The 15,475-nt window shown below is 40.6% G+C and overlaps 2 protein-coding genes across 4 annotated transcripts in view; one reads left to right on the plus strand and one right to left on the minus strand.

The window, feature by feature from the left end:
- NME7 (NME/NM23 family member 7) overlaps nt 1-5,892 on the minus strand; it is a 96,320-nt gene extending 90,428 nt beyond the window's left edge. For both annotated transcript variants that reach the window (XR_010469795.1, XM_065049936.1), the window contains exon 1: nt 5,756-5,892. Coding sequence is in view for 1 of the 2 variants with exons in the window: in XM_065049936.1 (XP_064906008.1) it covers nt 5,756-5,758 (3 nt within the window). In the remaining variant the exon portion in view is untranslated. The remainder of the gene's footprint in view (nt 1-5,755) is intronic.
- Nucleotides 5,852-15,104, plus strand: BLZF1 (basic leucine zipper nuclear factor 1). Of its 2 annotated transcripts, none has more exons than XM_065049935.1 (7): nt 5,852-5,986; nt 7,882-7,938; nt 8,998-9,437; nt 10,119-10,318; nt 11,934-12,062; nt 12,650-12,869; nt 13,694-15,104. In XM_065049935.1, the coding sequence occupies exons 2-7, from the start codon at nt 7,920-7,922 to the stop codon at nt 13,865-13,867; spliced, it is 1,182 nt and encodes a 393-aa protein (XP_064906007.1). In that variant the 5' UTR covers nt 5,852-5,986; nt 7,882-7,919; the 3' UTR covers nt 13,868-15,104. The 2 variants fall into 2 exon arrangements, with proteins under 2 accessions (XP_064906007.1, XP_005511528.2); XM_005511471.3 differs by lacking the exon at nt 5,852-5,986 and adding an exon at nt 6,261-6,284.
- The last annotated feature ends 371 nt before the right edge of the window (nt 15,105-15,475 follow it).

Raw genomic sequence — 15,475 nt, forward strand, 5'->3', positions numbered from 1 at the left:
AGAAATACTTTTCAGAGACGCGCTATGCCCTTGGCTTAAATGAAACAGATACTGTTGAACAGAAAAGGAGAGAAGGTTCACTTTTCAGTGCTTAGCCACTGGCCACCAAGAGAGGGGCTGGAGAACGCAACACATGAGATGAGGCTGGGAGAATCGAACCTGCTCAGCTTGAAGGGAAGGCTGAGGGTGACCTTACCGCTGTCTACAACTACCTAACTGAAAGACACCAAAAAGACAGGGCTAGACTCTTCTCAAAGATGCAAAGTGATGGCAAAAAATGCAAAGGACACAAGTTGAAAGATGGGACATTCCAGTTACATACTAAGAAAAAAAAAAAAAAAACAAAAACACCACCAAGAGAGCGATCAAACACTGGCACAGGCTGCCCAGAGGAGGTATGCCATTTCCATCTTTGGAGATGTTCAGGACTTGCCTGGATGTGGCCTGGAGCAGCCTGGTCTGGTTAGACCTATTTTGAGGAGGTTGGAGGTCTCTTCCAACATAAATGATGATTCTGTGATTCTTATAATATAATAGCTTGGCAGCTCCTTTCCCAAAGGTAATGTCTGTCCTTCCAAGGTTCTCTAGAACACACACCAATCTGTTGGGTTCACATATTAACAACAGTCAACATGTGCTTTCAAAAAATTAAGAGCTCTGACACAACATTCTGAAGTATAAATTTTATCCACATCAAATCTACCTAGAACAATTCTCTAAATAACCACTGGCTCTGTCATCAAATCCTATTACGCTTTATTGCCAACTGAAATAAAAGTTTGTAACTTTTCTTTATTCCTGGCAATGGTTCACCGAGTATTTCCTAAATTTCTTCAGTTTATGACAATTATAAAAGAAAAAACAAACATACTATTAGAATAGAAGTGTCAAAAGTATTAAGAACTGTACCTACAACCTGAAGGGTCCGGAGAGACAACTCTGGGTGATAAAGGAAGATTAGTATCGATTTTATCATTAGGTAATGCTAGGTAACTTTGACTATCACACTCTCAACTATTTGAGCCACTCCATCAGAAGAGCCATCAATACATCTAAAATTACTTTCAGAGAGATGGCAATTTCTGCAAGCCAAAGCCAAGACTTGGCTAGAGTAGGAGGTAATTTATCTCATGGATTCTGAACCTTCCAACTTTATATTTGTAGGATGATATTTTATATAGCAAAGATGACAGCATCAAACCCAAAATGAGCTCCTGGAACAAAGGAAAGTTATATTTTTCAGCAGTTTTCATTTGGCTGTCAGAGGGTCAAAGATTCTGTTGTTTTATCAGCTACATCATCTGCAATGTACATAGCCTATCTGCTCCAGAAGTAAATGAACAATATTTGTAAACACTAGCTTAAGGAAAAAAAGTGACACATTTTTGATGTTCATAGGAAAGCTCACCAGGCAATAAGCCTTAAAGGCTACCTGACAGCATTTTCTTTATTTTTTCCTCACACTGCATACACTGTTTTATTTTTCCCTGGGATGAAATGTTGCAAATGACAACCACTAAGGAAACTTGTCTTTGTCGTTATTTGTGCCATGCAAGCTTACAACTGAAAGGGTCAGGCTACTTTGTATCTGAAGGGGGGAAAAAAAAAAAGTAATCACCAGCTGGCACTCTAAGGAAACTGAGTCTTGTTTTAAGACTAAAGCAGCAAATCTCCTAAGCATTAGGAAAGTGCATTTTGGGGAGATTTTGCATCTTTTCCTGGAACAGATTAAAATGCCCTTTTTTTTTTTTTAAAGGGCAACTATTTTGCAACAAAACGTACATCATTTGAAAGAAAAGCTATCTTATAAATGTGCACTTGTTCAGGAAAGTCTATCAGCAGGAAGAAGTTTTGTCTGTTTATATGATCAACACGGACTGACAGCTCTTCACCAAAGTTATCCCATTTTACCAGTTAATCCGCTATGGTTGATATTATTGGTTCTCAAATGAAACTCCTGTAAACCAAGGTATATTCCACAGCTGCCCTAAGACCTGTATTGCCTTTATAAAGTCTTCAGCTGAATATTTGATCACAGCATGATATACTGGACCTGTGGAAACCAGTATTCACTGTTGTCAAGTTCTAGAAATGGCTGATTCACTTCCTATTTTCAAAGATCCATTTTCAAAAAGATGAAATAAGTCTTCCCCATCAATTAATCAAAGTATTTTGAAGAAAATATTCATTTTTCTTCCCTGCCTAAACTGAGGATTTCCATGATGATATTTTCTAAGCTGGAGGTTCTGCCAATGAACTGATGATAATAACAACATTAAGGACTTAACATACAAGTTGTAAAATTTTCTGTTGAAGTGAGCTGACCTGCTCATCTCCAAATATACTCAAAACTGTGGTCAAAATTACAAGACAACACACCTGGCTTTTATGTGCCTCAATTTCTTTATGAGCAAGATGGAAATAACATTTATCTATCCTGTTGTTCAAAGAGTCTTTGTAGTGTAGGCTGCAGTTGTCAGGTGTGCAGGGGTAAGAATAACTGTTTTGAAGAGTGGAGGGAAAGGAAGTCATCCAACTGTACCTATGTACACATGTGATTACATGAACAGCACCATTAAAGAGTAATGAACTCCCACAGCCAAGTGAGGCAGCACACCTTGAGTGAAGATAAGCAAGTTTCCCTTTGGGAATTTCCTACCTACACAGCAGCCACGTGTCACACCTGTACAATCAAGACACCAGAATGCATTAGAGCTTATTTGAAATGCGGTCATCTGATGACAGTAAAAACTCTTTTTCAATGATCAGCAGACATATAAGCCAAAGTGCTGTCATAGAAAGACAAATAACTGAAGGATATTTCAGAATATTTCTCCCCTTAGCTTCCACCACAGTTATCTGCCCAGTATTACAATACACGGCACTACTTCCAGTGTGCTGCTTCCATATGGTTGAAGTACAGGGTCTAACATAAATACACTCCAAACTGATTCCACTAAAAGTTACAACATTTTTCCTTCTGTGGCTGTGATATGACTTGTAATAAGGGTTTTTTTGTAAGTATATACATTAAAACCAATGCAATCTATACAACTGACTGGGAGCAACACAGTACTAAAGGTTTGCCAAGCTTTCTAGCAGAAAATTCTCTACTTCCAGAATATAATTAGGTTCCTGTGGCTAAAATCCAGCTTGTAGATCAATATTTGAATCCACCGGAAGGAGTTTTTTAAAATTTTTTTGATTCATTGTTCCCGAGAAAAGACATTTTGAAAGTGTTTGAGATGGATCAGGTGTGTAAAGCTGTGGTGTCTAACAGTCGCATAACTTATTCCAGGCCCATTATGTTGTGTCCATACCTAATTGGACAGCACACATTCCCAAAAAATCGATTTTCCCATCATCTTCCAGCTACCAAATTACTCTTACTGTATTTTCGGAAACTGGCAGGAAGAAAGGTACATTAGTGGGAAAACAGGCGGCTTTGTAAGTATAAAAGAAGCAAGCAGGACTCTGTAACACTTGAAAGGCCAGAGAAAATCAAAAGGAGAGAGGTCCCAGGGCACTGGAGAAGGGTAGAAGAGTCAACCTAACTGCAGTCTTTGGGAAGACAATGGAACAAATTATTAAGCAGCCAGTCACTGAGCATCTAAGAAGACAATACAATAACAAAAAGAAGATAACATAAATGTGTCAAGAACAGTTTTTTGTCAAGAACAAACCTTTTTCTGACACAGTGAGCAAGGGAGAAGCCACAGACATGGTAAACTTGGTTTTTGATTGGGCTTTTAAGCTAAGTCACCTGAGAGTCTAACAAGCTGAGTAGGGGATTATGACCTAAACTGAAGAGCAGTTATGACTACATGTGAAGAAGTAATTAGGAATACTTCTCTTGCAAACAGCGAGTCAAATGGGCTTCCACAATGATCTTCTATGGACCTAGCTTTGTTTCATATTTTCCTTACTACCCTGACAATGAAACTGAGAAAGCACACTTTCAGAATCTGGGCTGATAACTAAGGTGGGAAAGATCGCAAGCAGTTCAGTAAACATAAGAACAACTCAAAAAGATGTTCTGAAAATTCTACACAGACAGACACAAATTACTACAATAATGATCAAGGAAACAACTTCAAGGGGAAAAACTAGCCAGGCAACAAAAACACAGTGAAAAAATCTGAAAGTTACAGTGGGTTGCAGTTAAGAGAGCAATGGCAAACTGGGCATTATGAAGGTCTAAGACACGAGAAACAAGTATTTTGCTCTGTTCAGCAGCAGTGAAACAGCAGTTGGCAAAAATGTACAGACTAAACACCACATTTAAAGAAAACTGCAGACAAAGTAAAAACCCTGAAACTTTAAAAACACATGATCAGTAGGAAAATACTGAGCAAAAAAATTGTTTAGTGTAGAATAATGTGAAAAGATGAAAGTGTGAAGTCAAAATCTTCAAGTTCTTCTGCACATAAAAGACAAAAATAGAATATCTTTATACTCACCGAGGACAGAACAAGTAATCACTGCCTTCATTTGCAACATATAATATATTAAGGATTAAAAAAAAAACCTCAATGAACTATAAAAATCATCATGTAACAGAACTGTATCATTAGATCATGCATCTTGTGTCACTGAAAGCTTTTCAAGACAAATTAAACAAATTCAACATGAAATGTTTTGCTAGAAGTTGCTATAAGATTTGACACCACTTTAGTAAACCAGTTAACTTGGTGCCGCCTCAGAAATCAAGGGACGCTAAAAACACAGCACACTCATAGAGACAGTCAGCTGCAACGAAGCAATCATTTAACCTAAGTGATGTCTGTGTGAACTCACAAAGCAGGACTTCCACTGACGTGAATAAATTCAGCATGGGAGTTGAAAATTACAAATTTGCCTGGATTAAACAAAAGACCTGTAACCGCTCTATTTGAAAACAAACAGTGGCATTCCTACTTAAGTGGCAAATGCTGATCTTGAGTTTGTGTTTTGAAAGTAAGGTGCAAACAAAGCTGCTACACAGGCTTAAGGAACCAATCTGAGCTGCTTGAGACAGGTGTTTAAAGCTGAGCACACTAGCAGGTGCATTGGCCAGGCTCTTGCATATGTGTTTGCGCACAAAATTTGATTAAAAGTTGTCGGGTTTTAATCAGCTTTGCAACAGTGGTTTTCACATGCCACCTTCCACAGAGGGGACTCAGTTGTTTAATCAGTGCAAACTGCTTTTTCATTAGTGCCCCCACAACGACATCCTGCCATCTTCCTTGCGTTACTGAACAGAAGATCCAGGCAAGAACGAAGACTGTGGCACCTTAAACATCTTATCTTCTTAAAACTCACCGGCTGCCTTCCCAATGGGCTCCTCGCGAGCTTCTGAACTAGCCTGTTCCCAATTCAGAGAGGTTTGGGTGCGCAAACAGCTTTCCGATTGGGTATGAACGAGGCCTAACGGCAGTTTAAAATTACGCGCTCACTGCATCTCACAAGATCCTTCAGGGAAGAGGGAAAGGAAGGGCCGAGGCAAACCTCGAGCCGAGGCAAACCTCACGGGCGCCCACTGGACGGCACGGGCATGCGGGACACAGCGGTGGCACCTCCGGCCGCCCGCGGCCCGGGGAGCGCGGCCCCTGACGGGAGCCCCGCGCAGGCCCGGCGGCCGTTGTTCTGTCAGCTCAGCGTCACCTGCCCTGCGGCTGAGCAGCCTCGCGTCACGGCGCGGAGGTGCTGCCATCACTGCCCCCAGTCCCGCCCGTCCCGGCCGCTTGCCCCCCTGCCCGCCCGCGGCGGCGCTCACCATGGCGATGGCGATGGCGATGGCAGCGACCAGCCCGCCTCAGCCTGCGGCCGCGACGTGACGCCGCGCGAAGCCGCGCCCTGGCAACCGAAGCCCCGCCCCCGTGCGCGGCCCAGCGATTGGGGCCCGTCAGCCGCCAGCGCTCCGCCCGCCGCCGGAAGCGGAAGTTGGGAAAGGTGGTGGATGTGGCTGCCGTGGGGTCCGCAGCAAGCAGCGCTGCTGAGCGCTCCGGTAATGTTCCTTGGGGCACCGCCGCCGCTCCCGCGGGGCGGCCCGGTCCGTCAGGGTGCTTGGGGCGGCCGGGAGTTGCGGCCGGGAGTTGCGGCCGGCCTTGTGGCAACAGGGCTGGAGCTTGAGGGCGGCCGGGGCTGGGCTCCTGGGGCACCGAGGCGGGCGGGGGAAGGACTCGGTCTGGCTGCCAGGCCCGTTGCGTTATTACCCGTTCTCTTGGCTGATACCGCTGTGGGCTGCGAAGCCTCTTTTCCAAGGCGGTGGGTAATGTCCAGCTCTGGCTTACCGGCAGACTGAGGTGAGAGGGGGCACCTCGACCCTGGTAGCCGAGAAGAGGCGGGGGTCGAGTGGCGAGGGCTGGCCCGGTGGTGATTTTCTAGTGGTTTACTTGTGGGTCGTGACTCAGCTGTGTTAATACAGGATTTCCTTGCGTTGTGTGTTGTGGGGGGGGTTGCGTGGGGCACGGTGTTAGCTGAGAGGGGCTAATGATTCAACCAGTGAAATAGTTTTGCTTATTGGAAAATAATAAAAGGGGCATGTGTTTGGAGGCTTAGATTGAGACTTTGAAAGTAACAGAACAATAGGAACAGTATCATAACATGAACATTGAAGGACCAGGATCATCAGCAGGTGGTCTCAGATGAAGCAGCTAAAATCAAATGCTCATTATCAGTCTTTCGTTGATTATTTTGGTCTCTATCGGAGCAGGTACATCTTCATCATCCTCATTTTCCTCAGATGAGTAGAGACCCTCAATAAAAAATTAATGAATGGTAGTGTCTAGTACATCAGGGTATTAAATGAGCAAAAATGTAACTCCACCTATAGAAGCGATGGATAGCAAGACGTTCCTGTGTTTGTAGTTTGACAAGTCTCAAGGAGGGAAAGTTGTTTCTTTTATCTTCTGGTCATCAAAAAAAGATAAACCTCTCTTCCAGAAAACAAATAATGAATCTAGAAAGCTGGCAGTAGTGTGCTCACTGCTCTTCAGGGCAGAGAGCTGTAGAAGTGGAAGTGAAAAAAGCTGTAGCTAAGCCTTTTCGGTTAGTGGCATAATGAAAGAAAGCGAGGACTTTCTGAGATCTCCCTTGAATGACACAGAGAGCTAAAGCAAAACACAGGGATATGGCAATCTAAAACTAATGTAGTTAATGGCAGATCATAGAAAAGAGGGGCGAGTGGCCTGGGGAGTTGGGAGCGGGTGGACCTGTGCATAAAGGAGGCAATGATCATTAGCATTTGTGGATAAAGGATAAAATGGGCCAAACTGCAAGTAAAGTTTTACTGCTGGCTTAAATTAAGCATGTGCAGCCACTCAGGGCACCACCACCCACTTTGGCTGGGGATTGACTTCGTTAAAAAAAGCTGTATTAGCAAGTAGGACTAAAGAAATTATGCAACAGTGCAGTTGCCATTGTTCTCTGCTGACTCTCGGTCTGCTTTAAGGACAGTGTGGGATTTCCCTTTCTTGTCGTTCTGTGTTGACCTTAGGTTTTTCCAGCACAGTCCAGCTGTTGTACTCCGTGAGTGTTACCGAGTTTTAAAGGGTAAGATGAGGGCTCACTGAAAAAAGGAGGGACACCAGAAGGAGAAATTTGAGGAAACTGGAACTGGGTGAGGAGTGAGAGATAGGAGTTTAAGTCCAGCTCTTAGTAAAAGAAGAAACAAGTGCCGGAAGTCTCACAGGCCACCTTCTTTTAACTCTTTGGATCCTGGTGTGGTTTTATGATTTGGGGTTGGTTGGTTTGTTTGGCTTTGTTTTTTCTTTTGTTTTGGGTTTTTTTACTGTGCCACTGAACTGGAGTTCAGAGGTTGTACTAGAAAACAAGGTAAACTAAGATTAATTGTTACTGTTACCTTGCTAAAGATTTTTTTTTTTTTCCCTTCCTCCCCAGACTTACATAGTTAGGAAGAGCTGACTGCTAAAGAAAAAATGACATCTCTAGAAAAAGGTAGGTGGTTTACTTGATATCTAAACAGACTGGATTAAAATTAATTTAAATTCTAAAGACCAAAGTTACGCTGTATGCCAGACTCCATTCAGTTAAACTTATTCTTTTTATGTAGCTGTTAGGGAGTTATTGTGTGACTTCATTATTGCAGTGAAGACAGGAACTGCCTGGATGGAACACTTCATTGAATACGAGTTTTTAATCCAGCTTTGTATTGAAAAACAAGTTTGTCACTGGTACTGTCACCTGTCTGTGCACTTGTCTGTCAGTCCTCCTCTAGTATTTAGAACATGTTGGTACTGGAAGTAGGGCAGTATAGTGACGCTACTACAACACTTCTCATGTTACTGCCACAGTATGTGTAGCTATATTCTAAGAAACTTCTGTGCTTTCACCCATTGTGAGGAAACTTTACTACAATAATATTTAATTGAGTGGAAACTTAGCGAACTGAAATCAAATGAATTTCAGTAAATGTTATCATGCATATTGGGGAATTCAGAGCAGAATGCAGCATTACTAGGAATACTGGGGTCTGATTAGAAATTAAGCAGAACTGGGTTGCTGGCTTCTCCCAAATGTTAACTTGGACAACTAAAATACATGGTAGGTGGTATTTAAAAGTCTGCTAAACTTCTTAAGGTGTTAGTAGCTATGCAGCTAATTTATTTAATTCTTGCTTTTAAAATGACACTTTTCTGATTCTGTCAGCTCCCAAACCATGATTTTGCTTTCAACCTATAAATAATATTGTCAAGAATTTGTTCCATACTAGCTCTTTTTTATGTCTGCATTTAATCGTGTGTGGTAGCACAAAATTAAGGTGAATATAATTCAAGTCAAGGTTTGTGTCTTGTACTATTGGTATTAATGAGCAATAGGCAGTTGAGTAAGGCCTTTTCTTACTTGTGCTTGGTAACTGCTGCTGCCAAGGACTAGTTTACACGTGCCGTTTGCAGTTAAAATCTGTAACTTTGAAATACAGAAATTAAGGGTTACAGTGAGATGATAACAAAGTGAAACGTGCTAAACTTTCCCTCCGCTGTTTCTAAATTTCAGTTGATGATGCCTCATCACCCATCCGAGGACCTGGAGATGGCATGGAAACAGAACAGACAACTGAATCGGTGGAAGTAATGACTGGAGCCAACACTGCGAACCATCGCATCCACCACAGCCCACATAAAAAGACGGTTTCTTCCTTGAGCCCTGGAGTTCTGCAGCTAGGAAAAATACATGCCGATAAATCAGTGGAGATTGAAGCTATTCGTATATTAGTCCCCAAAGCAGCTATCACCCATGTAGTTCCAGCGAAAAATGCTAAGGTAGCCAAATCAGTGGGACATAAGGGAGACACGTTACATCAGTCAGATGGACCCTCAGATCCCAAGAAAGAACAGATAGAGCTGAAAAATGCAATTGAAAAGCTAAAGAATTCAGAAAAGCGGTTGTTACAGGATAAAGAAGGTCTCTCCAATCAGCTACGTGTACAGACAGAGGTAAGAAATTAAAGTTCGTTGTTGTTTTTTTTCTCTCACGTCTGAGCTGCTTTGGGTTATATAGGCAGTTTGTGAATGCAAACAAAGAGAACTGCTGTGACACTCTAGCCTTTAAACAAACAGATTCCCTTTTGGAATTTATCAGCTAAGATACAGAGTTGAAGTACATTTTACTACTCCAGTGCTGCCTCTCTGACAACAGATACAAGTATTTAAGACTTGAAGCCAAGAGAAACACATTGGAGGGATACAGGGAAATGTATCTTTCATGAGAAAAGATTTTATTCCTCAACTCAACTGCTGAGTTTAAAATGTTATGCCATAGAGGGACTGACTGTAATTTTCTACATCATATAATCTGTGGATGTCTTGTGTAATCCTTTGGGTTTTTACTGATTCAGGATGTGAATACTGCTGAAACTTTGTTTCTTGTAGCAGGCATTCATTCTTCCTCTTTGGCCTCCATTAGAATTTAAACGATGTGTTAAATGTGCATTAGTCTCAAATGTTTATGCTTACTGGATTGGACTGTGAGATTTAATATACTCTGCATTGGATGCTTCTCATTCTGAAAAGAGGCAATTTATTGTTAGCAATTTGTACTAACTTGCATTGAATTCTGGTAGTAAGAGTTGTTTAGTTCTATATTGATAGTTACAATACAGTCTGGTCTAATTCTAGGTGAATCGGGAGCTGAAGAAATTACTTGTTGCTTCTGTCGGGGATGATCTACAGTATCACTTTGAACGGATGGCTCGTGAAAAAAATCAGCTAATCCTAGAAAATGAAGTCCTGGGACGGAATATGTCTCAGTTGTCTGAACAGCTAGAGCGCATGTCTATACAGTGTGATGTGTGGCGAAGCAAATTCCTAGCAAGCAGGTATTCCCTCTTACAGAGCTGTTCCAACAGCGTTCTCCTTCAGTCTTTTATTACATACACCCATTGCAACACCTGGCAATGTGCTTATGTACGCAGAGGACAGCCACAAAAGCTATATTGACATCTACTATGAAATCTGAGTATGCAGAAAAAGGTACAAAGAAAGTGAGCTCCTTGTAAATCTGAATAGCTCTGCTTTTCAAAGGTCATACAGTGGGTCCTAAACCTGCTAAAATCTTAACTACAGTTCTTGTTAACACAGTGAGAGAAGTTCTTCATTCTGATGGACTTTGTGCAGTCTAGGGTTTAAAAATGACTTCCAGGACAGCTGTCTTGCCTTAAAGGTAATTAGCTTGATTTTTCACCCCAATCTCCCAAGTCTGATACCATCATCAATGTGTGAAGTTGACTTGGTTAAGAAATCTGCTGACAGTGATTCAGGGATGTACTGGGAAGGGCAACTCAGCATGGGAGAAAGAGTAGGGGCACCTTTTCATTAAGCATGGATTATATTACTGCTAAGAACCCTACTGTTACTTCTATAACCATAAAATAATGGGTAGGAAAAGTCAGAAGCAAATATTAAGCTGGTCTGAATGTCAAAATCTCATTTGACAATGGATTAGACTTGTAACTTGCTAAGTGTAGTTGTCTTGCCTGATAGGTAAATAATGCTCTAGGATTTTTAATCTTTTACTGTACTTGGATATAATTCACTAAATTTTGGTTATGATGTTTAATGTGTATTGCAAAAAAGCCTTATTGCTTGAAGAAAATGGTAACAGAATACAGTGTCCTCCCTTTAATTTGCTGATAGTCCTAGCCAGGCAAGTGATACTATTGTAATTGTTTCTTTAGCATTAATAGGAGTTCTGAGATCAGGGATGCAAGTCCCTTCTAGGAATGACAATGTGGTGATGTGCTTGGAGTAACACTCTTCGATATTATAATATTCTGGTTTGTTGAGATCTCAGATTTCTAGCTGGTAGTTTTTCAAATGTCATTCTGGTTTTTGCAGTTGCAGTATCACAGGCATTTGAAATACCTGTTTGAGCGGTCTGTGTCAAGTCTCATGGCATAGCAAAATATGAGAACAGATGTCTCATTTGTGCCTCTTAAATGCTCATATCTGTCACATATAGCATCTAGTTATTGCCCTTGAGAAAGAGGTGAATGAATGCAGTCTGTAGCCATAGCTGTCACCTTTAGAAATGAGTATGAAAAGATGTGATCACAGCATACTTGTGACAACTGCATTAGTAAACCAAAATGTATTTAGCTTTATCTGTCAGGATGGTTGTCCACCGTGTTCACTTACTGAAGTTGTCCTAAAATGTCTGTTACCAGATTTATATTAAGTGACATAAGATTTATTTTTTTTTTTAACTCTGCAAGTCAAAACATGATCTTACACTTGTGTTGACTGTAGTTGAACAGAAATTGCTCTTAATACATGTGCTTTGTAATACAGTTGATAGAGGTCCTGCATGGGGGGGGGGGGGATGAGAACACCAGCTTAATATTTGAAGCTGACAAATTACAGTTTGCAGTAGAATAAAGGTGGCTTTCAAACTGCTCACTTACTTACACTACTGATTGGAGATTTCTTTTGCAGGGTTATGGCTGATGAGCTAACCAATACCAGAGCAATTCTTCAGCGTCAAACCAGGGATGCACAAAGTGCAATCCAGGACTTGCTGAATGAACGTGATCAGTTCCGTCAGGAGATGATTGATACACAGAAGTATGATTTTTCTAATCCGGACTGCCTCTGTGCAAACTTTTCATTTCTGTCACTCTATTCTAGGCCAGAGAAGAATCAAATCACTTTCCCATGTTCCAGTGATATTCAACAAAAAATAATGCCATGAATAGTACGGTTGCTTTTCAGTCTCAGAGCTGAAAAAGCCAAAGTAGCATTAATTATTTTTTCATCATTCCCTGGAGGTGTGAGGTGGCAGGGGTCATATACTGTGAAACTGACATCCCTCATCTCCTTTGACTTTGTCTACTTTATCACTTACTGTCTTGACTTCAGGGCTCTTCTGTCTCCTTCCAAAATATACAGATTCTTCTGCCCACATTGGCTTTTTAATGCTTATCCTGCCAGATGTAAAAGGTTTTGCCAATGCTAAAATACCGAGTTGGTAAGGCTTCGTAGTAGGGAATAGCCTGTTTGCGTCCTTGTTTTAAACACTTAGACTTCCTTTTTTGGTTAACATTGGGCTTGTGCTGTAAATCTTAGGAAGAGACTATTCCTGTGAAGTATGCTGTGTGCTGATAGTATAGAGTACAAAAATCACTGTGAGTGCTTTTTTCCTGTCTGCACAGGCTGCTGGAGGAGCTGATGGTTTCTCTTCAGTGGGGGAGACAACAGACATACTATCCTAATGCCCAGCCTTACACTACAACAGAGCTAGCAGCTGTGAATTGTAAGCTAGCCAAAGCTGTAAGCTCACATCTTCTTGGAAATGTTGGCACTAACAGCCCAAAAAAGACTTCAGCAGCTGTGGAATTTTGCAATACCCCTGCTGAGAAAATGGCTGAAATGGTAAGAACTCTTAAATCATCTCAATCTGTAAGCACAGTCTTCTTTCTAGAAAGAAATGCCTTGCTTTGTGTGAACTGCTTCATATCTTGCCTTTTAAAAAAATATATATGCAGGGGAAACATGCTGAATACAGCTGTTTGTTTCACTCATTTAAAAAAAGAATAAGCAGAGCAACTTAAATAATATGATGATACATACCGTTTTTTTTTCTCTGTCCCTAACACCGCAAATGAATGAGTTAAATCTTTTTAGTGTGTCAGGAGAAAGCCAACTGAAAATACTTAGTTGAGTTTAAACACTAAGTGGGAGAAGAAACCTAGTTCAGGTAGGAGTAAGTCATAACACTTCAGCAGTAGTTTCTGTTGCTCTAAAAATCAATTCTGCTGGAAGTGGGTGGAAACACAGAGAGAAGCTGTACGGTTATCTTTTGAGATAAGGTTCTACTGCAGGAAGCTTGATGTTTAAATAGGAAATTACACTAACAGTTTAGTCTGGAAGCAATTGAGTAATTGTTGAGCAGCTCACAGTACCTAGTTATCTGTGGTGTTCTTGCCTGGTTTTGCTCAGCTCTGCTAAAAATATTAGAATTTTTTTTATTGTCAACAAAATCATACCTTGGATTTCTGATGGACATTTCTAATTTACAAATACTACTTAATGTCTTTCCATTGAGGGTCTGGATAGATGGATTTTAATTTTCAACTTGAAAAAAAAACCCTGAAAATAACTTGCTGTTGAGCAGAAACCCTTCCTAGCTGCTAGAGAATGATAAACCCCATTAAACTTAATAGATATATGTTCATTCTCAACTTTTCCATCCTTAGGTGCTATGTGCACTGGATCCAGCTGCATCAACAGAAGTTTCTTTTTCTGAGACTTCTCCATCCTCCTTCCTTTCCACAAAGAAGAATATTGGAAGGTTTCACCCATATACAAGATATGAAGATATAACTTTCAATTGTTGCAATCATTGTCAGGGAGAGCTGGTAGCCCTTTAAAAGCACTGCCCATGCAATTGCACATGCATTCTTTCTGAAGAATTACACTAGTTGATGTTCAGCGGGCTCCCCTTTTTCCTATTTCTTTCCATAATGGGTGGGTTTAACGTTAGAAATTATGGTGTTTCTGCCTCTCTACCTCTTGAAGTTAGGGACTGACAGCATTTCCTTAGTCTCTGGGATACTTCTACTACTTCTTAGTCTGGAAAACAGCTTATTTTCTTCTATGAAGGCAAGACCAAACGTTATGCTGGTCCAGTTTGTAGAGTGTGGAAATGACCTTGACTACTTATGGTTTACAGTCTTATTAGCAAATCTTGATGAATTTCTTTTTAGAGGGAGACAAAAGCATAATTATACCAAAGTGAATGAAGTGCTAAGAGGTTATGAGTTAAAAAAAAAATGGAAAATGGTAAGCTCCATGCTTTTTTAATCTTAGCCAAGGTGGTGAACTGTCCCCAAGTCTATGTTCAGCCTTTTAAATTTAGTAATAAAAAGGAATATGTGCAATGATTCTTCATAGATGTAAGTTTGGAAAGTAAGAGCAGAGGCAGTGTTGCAGCCCTGCTGGCAAGAAGGGGAAAGAGCTTGAATGAACAATAGCTATAATATATAAATAGTGACCGGTTTTAAATATATTCTGGAAAACTCTGCAGGGTGAGATTATTCTTATGTTTCCATAAAGCTAAAATAATAATGGCTTTTCCAACTATTTATATTTCTGGAGTGAAGCTGTTGCATAGCTGATCCTCAGCAAAGACAGACTGATATACCTCCTTTAGTACACAGTGTTGAAACCTGATCTAGTATTGGAACATGGTTCTTGCCCAAGGTCTTCCTGGGTGTTAGGGAAAGCTGAAGCTAAGCACTAAGTTTGCACAGGTATTGGTAAATTATTATTTTTTTTTTTTTACTTGTATGGTTTTATAACTTGATACAGGTTCTAAGAGAAATTTTAGCAGATAATCTGCTGAATCCAAAGAAGCCTATTTAAGTTTCAAATGTAAAGAGGAAAGGTAGGAGGATGACAATACACACTTTAATTTCTTAGTTTCACTCCCAAATGTTGTCTGGTTTGGGAAAGGGTTTTTGAAATGGTTGCTTTTACCCAGTTTTCCTTTGAATCTCATACCATGCTCAGAATATGTAAGTTATAAGTTCTTGCTGTTCCTGGCCATGCTTTGGTTTGTATGAAGAAAACCACAATAAACTTTCTTTGCTTGCTTTCAAGTTAAAATTTTGGATTTAGTGTAGCTGCATTTCCAACCCTATTTTCTCTGAAGCATAAAAGGAAACTTGAACTGTAAAACCCTTCACTCTATGGGTCTGAAGTAATGAATGAAGAAATGGTTCCTTTATAGGTTACTAAATTAAGAAGATGCTATGAACCTTTAGAAATTTTCCCCTGTATTTGCTTGCTAAATACAAGAAGCATTTCTTGCCCTTCCCATCAGGGGAAGGTACAGGAAGGAGGAAGATACCTGTTACTTGTGTTCTCATTATCAAGTGAAACTTTCATTTTGTATCCCTCCCCTTTACCTATGCTGGTAAAAGCTGTGACACAACACCCTCTGGTCAAACGCAAGTACTCTCAATATGCTTGTAACT

This window comes from Columba livia, chromosome 1, assembly GCF_036013475.1.
Source record: "Columba livia isolate bColLiv1 breed racing homer chromosome 1, bColLiv1.pat.W.v2, whole genome shotgun sequence".
In the NCBI taxonomy this organism is placed as follows: Eukaryota; Metazoa; Chordata; class Aves; order Columbiformes; family Columbidae; genus Columba; species Columba livia.